This window comes from Brassica napus, chromosome A4 (assembly GCF_020379485.1).
Source record: "Brassica napus cultivar Da-Ae chromosome A4, Da-Ae, whole genome shotgun sequence".
In the NCBI taxonomy this organism is placed as follows: domain Eukaryota; kingdom Viridiplantae; phylum Streptophyta; class Magnoliopsida; order Brassicales; family Brassicaceae; genus Brassica; species Brassica napus.
The window spans coordinates 15,252,374-15,266,988 of NC_063437.1; the positions used below are offsets into that span (position 1 = coordinate 15,252,374).

The window sequence follows — 14,615 nt, forward strand, 5'->3', positions numbered from 1 at the left end:
CATTTTACCAATTTTGTTATTTCCATTTTTTGAATATTTAACAATTTGTTTCTAATTAAGAGTTTACTATCGTTTTCCATTTTGACGTTTCATTGTTGGAAATTATATTACTTCATAATATACAGCGAAATGTATATTTTACGTAATTGTTCATGAATGATGAACCCCGGTTATTCAGAAAATGTAAGATTATTAAAAAACTATGCGTTTTGTACACCCCAGCTTATATCGCGACTAGAGAGTTGGTAAATTTGAGAAAAGTAAAAAAAAAATTTGAACTTGAGAAGTTAACGAATATAATCCTTTTCGAAATAAAATAGTTAACGAATATAATGGAAATGGAACTAACGTCTCCTAAAAAGGAGAAACGAAGGCTCAACGATAGTACTTTCTAAAAATGGACAGGGCTAACCCGACCGAGATGACCTAGTGGTCGGTGACCGTATAAATCTAAAATATAATAGAGAGCTATCTTGTGAGCAAAAATATCACTGTGCCGCACAATTCTGGTTTAGTGGTTTTGGGAGGTCACCTCTTCTCCACGTATGTGGGAGGACCTCATTGACAAAAGAAGAAACAAACTATTAGGTTAAGGTTATGATTTGTGGATTTGGGAGTTCGGATGATTGTGTATAGATTGATTATTAGGAAATTGGGTTGAATAACAAAAAAACAAAAAAAAAAACTGTGCCAGCCATACGATGGCGAATATGATTGTATTGATTTTAGAAGGCTCTGAAATATCTTCCGTTAAAACCTGGGGTTCATCATTCATGAACATTCCATTTCCTTTTGAGTTCCACTATAACCAGAATACCACGATTGTTAAATTTTTTCATTACTATTTTTGGCAATCTTAAACCTGACATATATACAATTCATTACTTTTAAGGAAAAATAAACAAAAACATGCACATAACGCGGGTATGTCGATATATAGTTTACATAAAACTATTTAAGTAATATCATTCTTTAACAACTACAAAGTTTAGTATTCTGACAAAAAAAATTAGTAATAACATAAAATTCTTTTTTTCTCCACACATTAAATCTTTTTTATGCTAAGAACAATTTTTTTTGATGAAAAGTTAAATTTATTGATCATTATGAAAAAATGAATGGTTATTTACAAAATAAATCTAAAAACAAAATATTTACGTTCTAAACTCATATCCTTGCTCAATGTGAGCACCAAACCAACGCTGCAACAATCCTGCGAGTCCTTTCTGCTCATGGTATTGACTAGATACAATCCTTTGCCTAAGACCACTTCCAATAGTGATTTTTAACAAAATATTTAGCATTAAACTTATTATAATAATTTGTGGGACCCTCTATATTTAAAAATATATGCCAAATTAATCCTTAGCTAAAGATTAATCTTCCACTGATTTTTCACTGTGCGCGGGTCCTATTGCCACGTAGAAACCCGCGATTGGCTCTCTTTTTCTTTTTTTTTTAAACTGAATAAAAAATAAAAATAATAAAATAAGAAGAAAACTTACCTTGGTTATCGAGAGAGAGGGTATCAGGATTGCTGATGCTCTAATGGTCTTCTCTATTACTTTTGCAAGCTGGTTTGGTGTCCACTTCGCTGTGTATGTTGTCTCTCGTCTTCTCGCGCCATGTATAATAGACAGTGGCTTGAGGTGCTAGCCTGAGAACAATTTATTAAAATATTAGGTAGTCAAAATCAGGGGCAGTTTCAGCTTGAAAACTATGGGTGCACGTGCCCTCAGTGAAATATGGATTTCTTTTTTTGAGAAAAATATAGTTATAACTTCAAGCCAAATTGGGCAAACCACGTCCCGTTATGCTGAGTTAATTGAATTCACGGCTCCAATATTCTTTTTATTTATTTTTAGCTCTCAATTAAATATCTAAACTATTAAAACTGAAGTATAAATAAATTTTAATCCTAAATTTTCCTTAATAATTACCATCCAATGCCATTGGCCTTATAAATAGCAATTTTCATTAAAATTGTTATGAAATTGCCTAATATTTAGCTATCTAATAAATTTAAAAGATATACAATCATTCATTTATTTAAAAAATCAAAATCAAAAAGTCAATTTCGTAATCCATAAAAAACTATAAAATAGATTAAATGATCAGATTAATTTATTGGTTTATTAAAAATTAAATTAATCAAAATCGTCTAAAATTTTCAGAATAATAAAACCAACTCAATTATATTTAATTAATTAGCATCTTCTAATTTAATTAGTACAATAATGTATGTATTTAATTTTTAAACGTTTACAAAAATCAAAAACAAATACCCGTGCGGAGGCACAGGTCAAGATCTAGTATTGTTTTAAAAGTAACAAATGTATTTAACTGATCTTAATTGTTTCAATTTTAATTTATCATTAGATTTTGAACCACAATTTAATATAAAAATAATTTTAACTTTTTATTTTTAATCATTTTATATAATATATTGTTTTAGTCTTGTTATCTTGTAGATATAAAAATGTAAGATGTACTGATCATTTAATTTTCACAAATGCATTATATTTTTTAATAATTCAGCATATTATGACGGTGGATGATATTTAACTAATCTTTAGTTTAGCAAAACTCTATAAATTAATATAATTTTTATTTCAAAAATTAAAACAGAAAACTGTTTATTTATAATATTATTTATGAATTTAATTAGTTATGTAAATAATAAAATTATAAAAATTATAAATTTTCACTAGATGATAATATAACTTCATGCATGATAATGTATTTTACTTAAACGGTTTAATGTATAAATAATGAGTAATTTGTTTACAAGGAAAGTCCTAAAGATAATAAGAAAACAGTTGTATTTTCTATAAAACACACAGAAATGCGATATTAATTTCAAAATATTTTTATTTTAATAGAATAGATTGTTAACTATACCCTAATTTATATATGTTTGAAAGAAGACCTTCTTGTCAATTTATTTATAAATTAACTTTGAAATTTCTTAAAACTATCTAGTGTGTAGAATCCATTTTCACTGATATTAGATTAAAATAATTTATCTTCCAAAATAACAAAAAATGAAAATATACTATATAATTTATTAATATATTAAAAGATAATTATATCATTAATTATAACTAGAATTTTAAATAGATATATTAAATTAATAAACACCAAAAATTGAAACTTTTGTGTATATATATATATATATATATTAATTATACAATATATACATATATTCTATTTTGGTTAAGAGTTTAGTGTTTAGGATTTAAAGTAATTTAATAATTGTATTTAATAAATTTTATTTTTGCGATATCCAGTTTTTTATTTTGGGATAAATGTTTATAGTAGTTTGTTGACCATTTTGTTGTTAATGTTATGTCTTCAGTTATTAAACTTAAAAATCTGCCCTTGGTCAAAACAATTTAAGATGCTACACCAAAAACAAAAGTTAAGCTGATCGTCAAAATGACCTTTTGTAATTTGTATGGAAAATCAATCCACACACATGTAAGTTTCAAAATGCAGACAGAAGAAAAACACTCAGAAGAAGATAAAATATTATTAATTAGAAGAGTGAAATAATTAATTATAATCTTTTTAGAAGGAATGAAACCGCGTTGTTTCACTTCTTGGACACTAGTAACAAGTCTAGTCTTGCGCTCACCTAGACAAAAAAAAAAGCATTTCTGCCAGGAATTATTTGTAGTTTTATTTTTGACTGATTTATTTGTAGTTTTGATTTTGTCAAGATAGACCTTAAAGTCTATTTACACGAGTCAAGATATATATATATATATATATTAATTCATCGATCTCGATGGGACACTATTTTGGATATACATTTGTAGTGCAAATAGAAAAGAGAATTGGTAGCTTTTTTTTCTTTTTTAATTAATATGTGGATATTCCAGACATATAAAAAAGTTCAAACTAATTCCCAAAATAAGATATAGTCTAGGGATGGGCGTTCAGGTACCGTTCGGGTTCGGATTGGGTATTTTGAATTTTTGGCTATTTTGGTATCAAGGTGTAGAACCCGTTCGGTATTTCTGTACTTTGGATTGAGTTCAGATACTTTTAGTTCGGATTCAGTTATTTCAGATCCGGTTCAAATATTTAGATTTAAAAAAAAAAATCATTTCTCAAATTTCTTATATTTAAAAATATAACTTTCACTTAACTAATTTTTTTTATTTTTAATAAATTAAATGGTTAATAGATTTGGACGTAACATTTTAAAACTAAAAAGACATTAATTTGGTTATTTTTTTAATTATGGATGTATTTTTTTTTTAATTCTTGAAATAAAAAGTTGTACATGCATTTTAAGTGAGTAGCAAATCATTTTTTCCGTAATTGTATGTATATCATATGAACTTAAAGTATATGTAGTATCAATATAAATATTTTATATAAAATGAAAGATATAAACTAGAAATAAAAGGTTAATTATACATATGTTCAGTTATCTTCGGATATCCATTTGAGTTCGGATATTATCTGTTCGGGTTCGGATATCCAATATCTCCTAATTCAATATCCATTCAGATATTTTGCTACTTCGGTTTGGATTTCGGTTCGAATTTTTCGGATCGGATTCGGATGCAGCTTCGAATATCTGGTAAAGTGTCCACGCCTAGTATAACCTATGGATATATTCTTTTTCCGAATATTTAAATGAGCCGAAAGCAATGCCTATATTGATATAAGGTGTCGAAGTAACATATGATTTAGTTTCGTATAGCAAGTAAATCTAATATGAAATGTGTTAACATTCCAAACTTTTTTACTTACTATTTAACCACAAAGTTCCAGACAATCGGTTATTTTTTGCTGAATCTATTCTCATTATATGTAAGTACTAACGGATGTTGTGAATACAGCGTAACCCGTTTCATATATTACTGTCTATGGATATGCTAAGATAAATGTTAGTATGAATGATTCTTGCTTCCTTCAAATAAAAACATATTTCTTCTCTCGCTAAAATTTATGCAAAGACATAGTTTTATATTTAATTGAAATTATTTGTATTTTAACTTGTTTCGTGCCACAAAAATATTTCTTTTTTTTTATCAATAGCAGGCATCATATGTGGTAACATTGTAAGTTGGTAATACAATATACTGAAAAATTCTTTAAAAAAAAAACAAAATGTACATTACGTGGCCGCACGGATATAGATCTGTTGTTTATGGTCTATTTGAATATTTAGATAGAGAATCCATTAGTAGGTTGCACATGCATTTGGAAATTATTCTACTTTTTCAATAGGTTTAGTAGATCTGCCGATTAATCAAAAAATAAATAAATATATACCAGAAAACACTTAACTATCTATATCTAGTTAACGAGTAAATCTTTTTCTAAGCTAAATATTTTATCCGTTTGAAGAATTAATATCACAAAATAGAACCATATGTGGGTTTGGATGCAATGAGAAAAGAACCATGCGAAAACTGAAAAGACTGCGCCATTTTATTCTAGTTTATCATTGTCTCCTTCACACTCTTATACATCTCCACATGCATTCACTATATCTATTTCAAGGAGTGAGAAAGCTAAAAAGAAATGAAAACCAATGATATTTTTTTAGTTTCTATAAAAAATTATCATAATAACTCTAGAATTTTGTTTGTTATTTATTTACTATTTAACATGTTGACAAACTACGCAAACCGTGTGCATGTGCCATCCATACATGCAACATAACTCAGCTGTGGATCCTGGTAAAAAGTAGTTTCTAAGCTCCCAATTTTTTTTTGTAGAAATTTATTGGTCTACCAGTATATGAAGGACTGTTTCAGAAATACACACGACACAAAAAAAGTTTGTTAACCCTTAGATATGAATTTTAATAATCGAGGTACATAAACAACCGAAAACATATAAACTAAAATAAATTGTGATATATACTCTATTAGTAACAGTTTTGACTTCAATTAGAAATATTTTTAACGTCTATAGAAACACAACAAAAATACATATAAACCTAACTTATTTGCAGTTGGTAAAGAGTAAAGAGCTAATAATTATGTAATTTATATTACTAATAAGATTATGTTAAAATATTTATATTTATTAGAAACACACATTTATTTATATTTCTCTTCCATCTTAAACAACAACAAATTATAGAAAATAAAATATTCAGAGGTTGACTGTTTGTGTTTTTCAAACAATTTTTGGTTTTTGTTTTTCTAAAATCCATTTTTGTACCAATCAAGATTTTGAGAAAATGGATTCCCTAAAATATAAGAAAACCAGCTTTTGTAATTAAGAAAAAACCAAAAAACAATATTTTCCTGGTTTTCTCAACAATGCACGTTGGGTTTTGTATTTTTTTTGTTATTAAAATATTTGTATATTTATGTATTAATATAATAAAAATAAATAAGGAACGATTGAAGTGATCAAAATATCAAATAGTAAGTATTCCAAATAACTAAATTTAAATAAATATTTTACATCCAAAATATAATATGAAAATAACCATTTATATACTTTTAATTTCAGAATAAACCAATCTACATATTTCATTGATAATCTATATACTTAATTTTGATTTCTCAAGTTATTATGTCACATTTATTAAAAATAATTTACATTTAATCATATTAAAAAAATAACTAGATAAATAACAAATCAAATTTAGAACCAAATATTTATGGAATAATCAAATAACTAATATCCAAAAGCAAATATTTTCAATGTGCTATATATTTACTACATTTTAATCCAGTTTTTATTTAATAACATTACAAAAACAATTATGCCTTTTTACCATTTAAAAAATATATAATTATTTTAATTCTGTCAGTATAAAATATAATTATTCATAGTCTAGATTTTGGTAAAGTAGATTATCCCAAAACCAATATTATGTGTGTCTTGGTAATAGTATTTTTATTGTATTATTTACAGAACATATATTTTACCATTAATATTATTTTATTTTATTATTTTAAAGCAAAAATCCAAAAACTAGAAACCAAAATCTAAATTACCATTCAAGTTTTTTGTAAAACTAAAATCTACTGCAAAATCAAAAACCAAAAATCAAAATTCTAAAATCCAAAAATTGAAAAGCAAAAAGTAAAATCTAAAATCTAGGAGCCAAACAAACAATCATCACCTCAGTATATTTCTGTTGAATGCTGAGTAAGTATATTTTAGTTTTACTTATTTATATAAATATATTTAATATATAATATATTTAAGTTTTTTATAAATTAATGAATTAGACACTTAAACTCATGAAATGTGACATGACCGATTCTTTATAAGAATCAATGAATATATTTGTTTAAACTGGCATTTTATGCACACATTTACAATATACTTTTCTTAATTATTTTCTATAAATGAACTTTTATTATAATTTTCGTGATAAAATATCGAATGAATAATGTTTAATTTTGATGGAGTTTAACTAATTTTGAAATCGATTAATTTGTTATTTTTTGTTATTTAATATAGAAGTATTAATTCTTATTAAAAATGATGGTTCCTTAAATTCAAATTTGATTTTATATTATACTTGGAATATTATACTTAAAAGAAACTTGAGTTTTAATCCTAAAAATAAATATGAATATAATATAATATCTTATTCAGTTATATAGATAGTTCAAATTATTTGGCCTATAACTTTAAATATTTCTTTATATCCATCAAACAACATTCTAAGAAACGTAGGTTTTTGGACTTTGTCTTAATATGACTTTTGATATTATGATTAAATAAAGACATAATAAAAACTAATAAAGTTGTAAAGCTTCTAGTTTTGTCCACCCCATATCTTATCTTGGTTCCATATGTTCTGCTATATATCTAAAGACCAAATATATCGTCCTAACCGCTAATTTTTGTCAAGCTGTTTGTGGAATACTTCGACAAAAGAGTCTCATCTGTATCATTAAAGTTAAGTTCAGAGTGATGAATTCTAACATTTTTTTTCTCAACTATGTATACGATGAGATTTAATTCCAGCCGATACAATATGTTGTACTAATTTTTTGAGTGGATAGTATTTCTAGAGTAAAATTTATGCAGTAAAACTTTTTGTACTAAGTGATTTATTTAATACTATTTTAGAATTTATGTATATAGTATTTGTTTAATTACTATACAAATTTAAACAAAAATTTTTATAAAACAAAAAGAAATTATATATAATAAATTTTATAAAATGGAAAAATTTATTACATAATAAATTTATAAAATTAGAATATTTATTATTTATATATTTTATCAGATATTTATAAAAAAAATGATATTAGCTAATAAGATTCATATTATTATATTATAAATTATAATCTTAAACTGAATTTTGAAAAAGCTAAAATTGTATTAATAGTTGTATGTATAATTAGATTTTAAAATATTTAATACATAATATTTTGATTTGACAAAAATGATTCAAAAAATATAAAACATTACCCATGTATATATATATATATATATATATATGAAAATATAAAATAAAATTTTTATCTACTATTTTAATTATATTTAGTGTCTAAATAATGAATTTTTATTTTGTTTAGCTTTTATATATTTAAAAACCATTTTAATAACATATAGTATCTTAAATAACACTAAATATAGAAACATAAGAACCACTAAAAACACTTTAATTTTCTGAATATATACTGTAGTAGACAATCCACAATTTATGTTCGCATGTTTGAACTGTACGTGATTTATCAATATTATATTAACTAGGGTCTTTGTCCGGGCTACGCCCGGGTAAATTTCTTCTTATAATTTTTAATTAATTTTAGCTTGTTTATTTTTTATAAAAGCATGTATATGTATTATTTCAAAATTGACTACCAAAAACATAAGTAATAATACGGAAATTGATTTATCATGTTCTCCAACGAATTTGAAATGAATAAACTCAGGGGTTGATTGGTAATGGTGGTAAATGTTTTAGACATCCACTTTTTTCTAAAATTTTTATTTTTAAAACAATCATATTTTATCTTTTAAAATTAAAGATATAGTATAAATTTTTTTTGAAAAAAAATAATATATTAATTTTAAAAATCAAATTTTCTAAAGATTTCATTTAGTGCTTTGAAAATAGATATATAGCAAAACAATTAAAGCCGAAGCAAAACAATTCACAGCTTATTTTCTAAATATTTGTGCATTTTGACATTAAACCAAACCGGGTGATCTGAATCCATCTCTAACCTTCATCCGACCCGCTTGGGAGAATCTTCATAGCCTTCTCGAGCTGAAACCTTTGGTCGATCCGCTTCAGGAAATACCAATACAATTTTGTAATTCTTTATATACGACTATAATGTTTTATATAAGAATATGAAATCATTATATAGATTTTTATAAATTATGTTCGACAAATATTTTTAATGATGGCTACGTCCGGATTTTTTCCTATACTATTAATTTAATTTTTATATTTTTATTTTAAAATTAGCAAATTATTAGTTATACAATTATAAAATAAATGCAAATTTAAAACTATTTAAATTAATTTTTTTTATTTTATTGAAATTTTATATAGGATATTAGTAAGATTAATAAAACGTTGACTAATTATTAGTTAAGATTTATATATGTTCTTTGTCTTGGTTATTTATTTTTATGTAAAACAATTGTAAACTTATAATTATTACTGTATAAATTTTGTTTGGTTTTACAGTTATTAAGTTTTCATATTAATAAGTTTGAGATTGAAAATTTAGACGATAGATATAAATCATGTCTTTTAGTATAAATCTGCGAACAATCTCATGTAAACTCTTATTCAACAAAAAAAAAAAGATGGAATGTAGAAATCATAGATAAGATGGTGAACAACCGAAAAAGAGGTCGTGTGGATGTGATGGGATCTCTTTGAGTGAGAGAATAAACTTACAGCCATAATATTTTTGTTTGAATGTTGGTCGATCATTAATCAGATGAACTGTAAATTTGCATAGTTTTAGTATTATGTAGAGAAAATATTTTTGAGAGTATGTACATACCTTTCGATTTCGTACGTCACCCACGTGGACGATCTCGTTTTCTTTTTTTGCGTGTGGACGTCTGAATTATTCGCATGGTGAAAATCAATTAGCTGTTTATCTTAAATTAGCAAAAAAAAAGTATAATATTTAGCTATTAATTTTTATCTTATTCTAGTTTGTCATTTGATGTATAGTTTTAATTAATTTGATACTATATAGTCATTTAATACATGTATTTATACATACATCTGCGTGCATATGTATTTATATATAGATTTATATAAATGCTAACGAAAACATGGGGTTGGAACGTTGTTAAGAATTATATGCAATCTGATTATAATTATTCTTATTTTTGTCTAAAACATGTTTCAAATAAATATGTTAAATTGATCAGGTTTCCACCATGCTATGTATGTCTAAATAGCACAGATCTAAAATGTAAATTGTGATAATATAACTTTTTTAGCACAAATTTATTGATTTGTTTTTTTTTTTTTTTAAATAGAGAACGCAAATTATAAATTTTCCAATAATTAATATACAAAGAAAGTGCATAAATATTAAATCAGAAAAAAACAATGCAAATAGAGTGGTGCATATAGATGGAGCGCAAAGTCAATCCTGTCTTTTTGGATCACTGCTCGTGCGATGATGCTCCATGGTGATGATTAATGGTGGGTGTTAGTAATGGCTAAACGTGTGTGCGTATTCACAATACGTGAGCGTTTAGTTTCTTCTGATTCTCACCTCCTCTTCAAGCATCTGCACACTGCATCATTTGAGACAATTGGAACAATCAAATCAAAATTTTCCTAAATTTTGGAAGTATCGTAAACAAAAAATGTCAGAAGTGGAGTTTTATCTTTACTACTACTACCTTCTGCTCCAAGAAACGAACCTGAGAAGATAGAGCTGTCCTCCTTTATGTCTGTGAATAATCACAAACTTAAAAGACTCGTAGCAACCTGTCCTCATCACACCAAATTGCAGCATAGGTAAATACAATACATAAAAGATCACAATACAATATGTAAAGATTATAATACAATATGTAAATTGCTCAGAAGGATAAGAAGAAACCATATAACGAAATTGTATTAAAAAACTTAAACATAAAAGTCAAAAGCCAGAAGTCCGAAAGGAAAAAAACACAAAGCCAAAAGAGAAACATAAAAAAACGTCTTGGAATGCAGCAACAAAGCAATCACTGCATAAGAAGATAAGTAGAAAACCAATTAGCCACTCTTGGGACGTTTTGCTTCATCTGCCTCAAGGATCTCAACGGCTTTTCTGTTCTTATCAGCTGCAGTATCTCCAGAGCTTCCTGAAGAACCAGACCCAACACCTACAGTCGACCGCAGTGGGGCGTCTGGTGGGAGTATCTTGGTGACGGTTATGGTCTGAGTCTTGCCAGTCAGATTATGATCCGAGACCTTCACAATAAACTTGCGTGTCTGCCCTATTGTATCAAGTAGAGCTTGCGGAACAGGCACGCGGTGATCAGCTCCTACTCCATCATTAGCCTAACATTCAAGCAAAATTCACATGAGTTGAGATAATATAATCGATGATGTCATAACTACTTTCCCGTAACCCAAACCTATTTGCTATATATAGACAGATCTGAAAATACCTCAAAGTAATTAGCAACCAACTCTGCTGCATGTTTACCAGTCAGCTCCTTGCCAGCATCACCAAGAATGACAAAAACTGCTTGCTCAGTCTTATCATACACAGATATCCTCGTGAGGTACCTACAACAAAAGAAGATTAGATACTAACGCTGCCAAAACATAGATGAAAAGACTCAGCACTTACTGAGGTACGCCTGTGAATTCAGTCTTCACACACTTCTTGTTGTTGCAAATCAAAGAAGTATGCCCTTTGACTGCCTTGCTATTACATCCACCGCAGGAAATGTAATACCATGCAAAACCCTGGACAACATCATCTATAGTCGCCATGCACTCAAACCAAGCAACCTTCATTGTGGAAAAATAAAATAAGCCCAGTAAATACCCAAACGCATAGAAACGAACGCAAAAACAGAACAATGCTTATACCTTAGAAGAGTCTTGCCTGATGTAAGAGAATAGCTCTTCAAGAGTAACTGGCTCAGGCTTAGTGACTACCTCAGCTACAACCCTATTAGCAATATCAGAGTTGGAATTCAACCTGAGAAAAAGACAGGAGCTCAAATACGTTAGAAAAACCGCATGAAATGTTTAAAAAAACGAACAAAGAACTAAATACATATTTGTCTACCATGCAAGATAATCTTTAGTAGGCTGAACATCGGCATCCATAAACACCCGAGATGACGACATAGAAGTGAGAGCAAGGGTGCCTGTTAATACGAAATGAACCAATGTAATTATTAAAACATGCATTACTACGCCTAATCTAACAACAAAAGAATGACTGATACAGTTCCAACTGAAAGACTACTAACCTCCAAGGTGTTTAGGGTTCACAGTGGTGACCAAAAGAACGCTTGGGGTGTTTCCATACGACTTGAATTTCTGGCAGAAATCGGCAGCAGCCTTGTCCCACAAATAAAGCTTCATCACCGGTCCGCTACATAACACAAAAACATGTGTTAAAAATAGCATACAAAACAATGAAAGCAATAACAGTAGAAAAAACTTACTCATGTGTCTGAACATGAACACATAAATGCCGCTTCTCTGCTATATCAACTTCGTCAAGAATCATATGGTCCGTGATAGTCTGCCCATTCACCAGCTTCATGTGGCCAACGTAATCTGAGATAGAACAATTTAAATACGCAGACATCAAACATCAACTCACATAATATACCAAATGTGTCATATAATCTAAATAATCAAACATGTCTTACCATAAAGATCACCCCTGGAGTCACAATTGGCCCTAAACTCCTCATAGCTGTGGAACCTGAACCTATCGTCTGGAATCAAAACCGGAGGGTTCTCAAGCACTGACAAAGAAGAGTTCCAAGAAAATGATACGGTGGCGACATGATCAGCAACCCGATATTGCTCTTTGCTCCTGGATCCAAAAAAGTTGCTCAGGTTATACACAGAACCAGCTACCAGATCAAATATCCCAACACGTCCGGCTGGGATAAAACCCTGAATCACGGTTCCCTGTGAACAAATACAAATCATCGATTAATATCATACTAAAGCAAGAGGAAGAGTTAAAAATCCATACTCTATCAACCGACCAATATTAAAGCAAGAGGAAGAAGCTAAAAAGACAAACCTCTTCGTCGATAAGGAGCATCTCTTGTCCAATCAGGATTTTCGTGTTTGGATTGCGAGCTTCCCAGAAGTGAATCAAACGAAACCTCAAGTCAGCTTCGCGTGGGCCGTGTGAAACATCTCTGAACAACATCACTTGGTCGGCATGCGCGGGGGAGAGAGCAGTAGCAACATCTGGGTTCATCGGATTGGCAGACGAAACAGCAGCCTTCTCGGTAGGTTTCATCACAGTCGCGGAGGTAGCAATGGACTTCCCGTTTGGTTTCACAGACGCGGAGGAGTCGACGGTCTTCTCGCTGGTCTTGCGGTCGGTTGAGATCGGAGATTTTCCGGTGTGGTCCATCGTGATGAATGTTAGAGAGAAAGTTATCAATCTTGATAGAAAACATAAGATGAGAAAACAGATTTATAAATAGGAAAATGGAGAGGAATGCGAAAGGATCCATTGAATGAGCTTAGCCAAGATTTGATTAGAGGAGTTACTGGCGTTATTACTCAGTAAAACGGATTTGGAGGAGAGAGAGAGATGGAAGAGATGGAAGTCGAAAAGAGAGATGGAAGATTACAGATTTGGAGAAAAGAGAGATGGAAGAGATGAAAGTCAGAAAGAGAGATGGAAGATTGGAGAACGTATTAGGGTTACGATAACAACACTTAAGACACGGGCCAGCAGAGAGTGGGCTCAGAACATCCAAATAAAACAGGCCGAAAACATCAACAGCCCAAACCAACTTAACTCGCCGATGACGTGGCTATTTGCTGCATTATTACTGGACGAATTTCCAGTCCGACGTGGACCCTCTCAGAGGGCTTTATATCTGGCTTTTAGTATAGTTTTGATTAATAAAATGGATATGTTGGCAATTTAAACAAATTGGTGAATGGAGGAATAAAATACGTACCATACACTTACTTGTGTGACAACGTTTTTAGCCCATTTTCCATTCAACACCTTAGTTTCTCTACTTATTTATTTGTCGGGACATAGATTATTAGAACATCAATAATGATAAGCAACACCTTAGGTGTTTGATCAGACTATCTGGAGTACATGATGATGTGAGGAAACCTTTCCGCTTTTTTAATTTCTTGGCAGAAAATGAGGAGTTTTTGCAAACTATTCAGGAAACATGGAGCTCAACTCCTAGGTTGTTCCACTCTCGTACAGCACTATCCTCTTTCCACAAAAGCTGAAAATGCTAAAGCCGGTCCTGTGAACTTTGAATCGTACGCATTATGGAGACCTTCCCAACCGAACTAAACAAGCTTTTGAGGAATTGTGTGAGTGCCAGAACAGGGTATTGTTTGATCCTACACCAGAAAATTTTGTGCAAGCAGCAGAAGCTTCTGACAAGTGGAATAAACTGGCTCGTATTGAGGAGAAGTTTTATAGGCAGAAGTCATGTATTCG

The 14,615-nt window shown here is 29.2% G+C and overlaps 1 protein-coding gene across 1 annotated transcript; it reads right to left on the bottom strand.

The window, feature by feature from the left end:
- Window positions 1–11,034: 11,034 nt before the first annotated feature.
- On the bottom strand, window positions 11,035–14,044 carry LOC106448729. Its single transcript, XM_022718843.2, has 9 exons — window positions 13,206–14,044; window positions 12,820–13,087; window positions 12,610–12,724; window positions 12,412–12,536; window positions 12,225–12,306; window positions 12,023–12,134; window positions 11,778–11,941; window positions 11,593–11,713; window positions 11,035–11,482 (listed from the first exon to the last, which is right to left on the bottom strand). The coding sequence occupies exons 1-9, from the start codon at window positions 13,545–13,547 to the stop codon at window positions 11,195–11,197; spliced, it is 1,617 nt and encodes a 538-aa protein (XP_022574564.2). The 5' UTR covers window positions 13,548–14,044; the 3' UTR covers window positions 11,035–11,194.
- Between the last annotated feature and the right edge of the window lie 571 nt (window positions 14,045–14,615).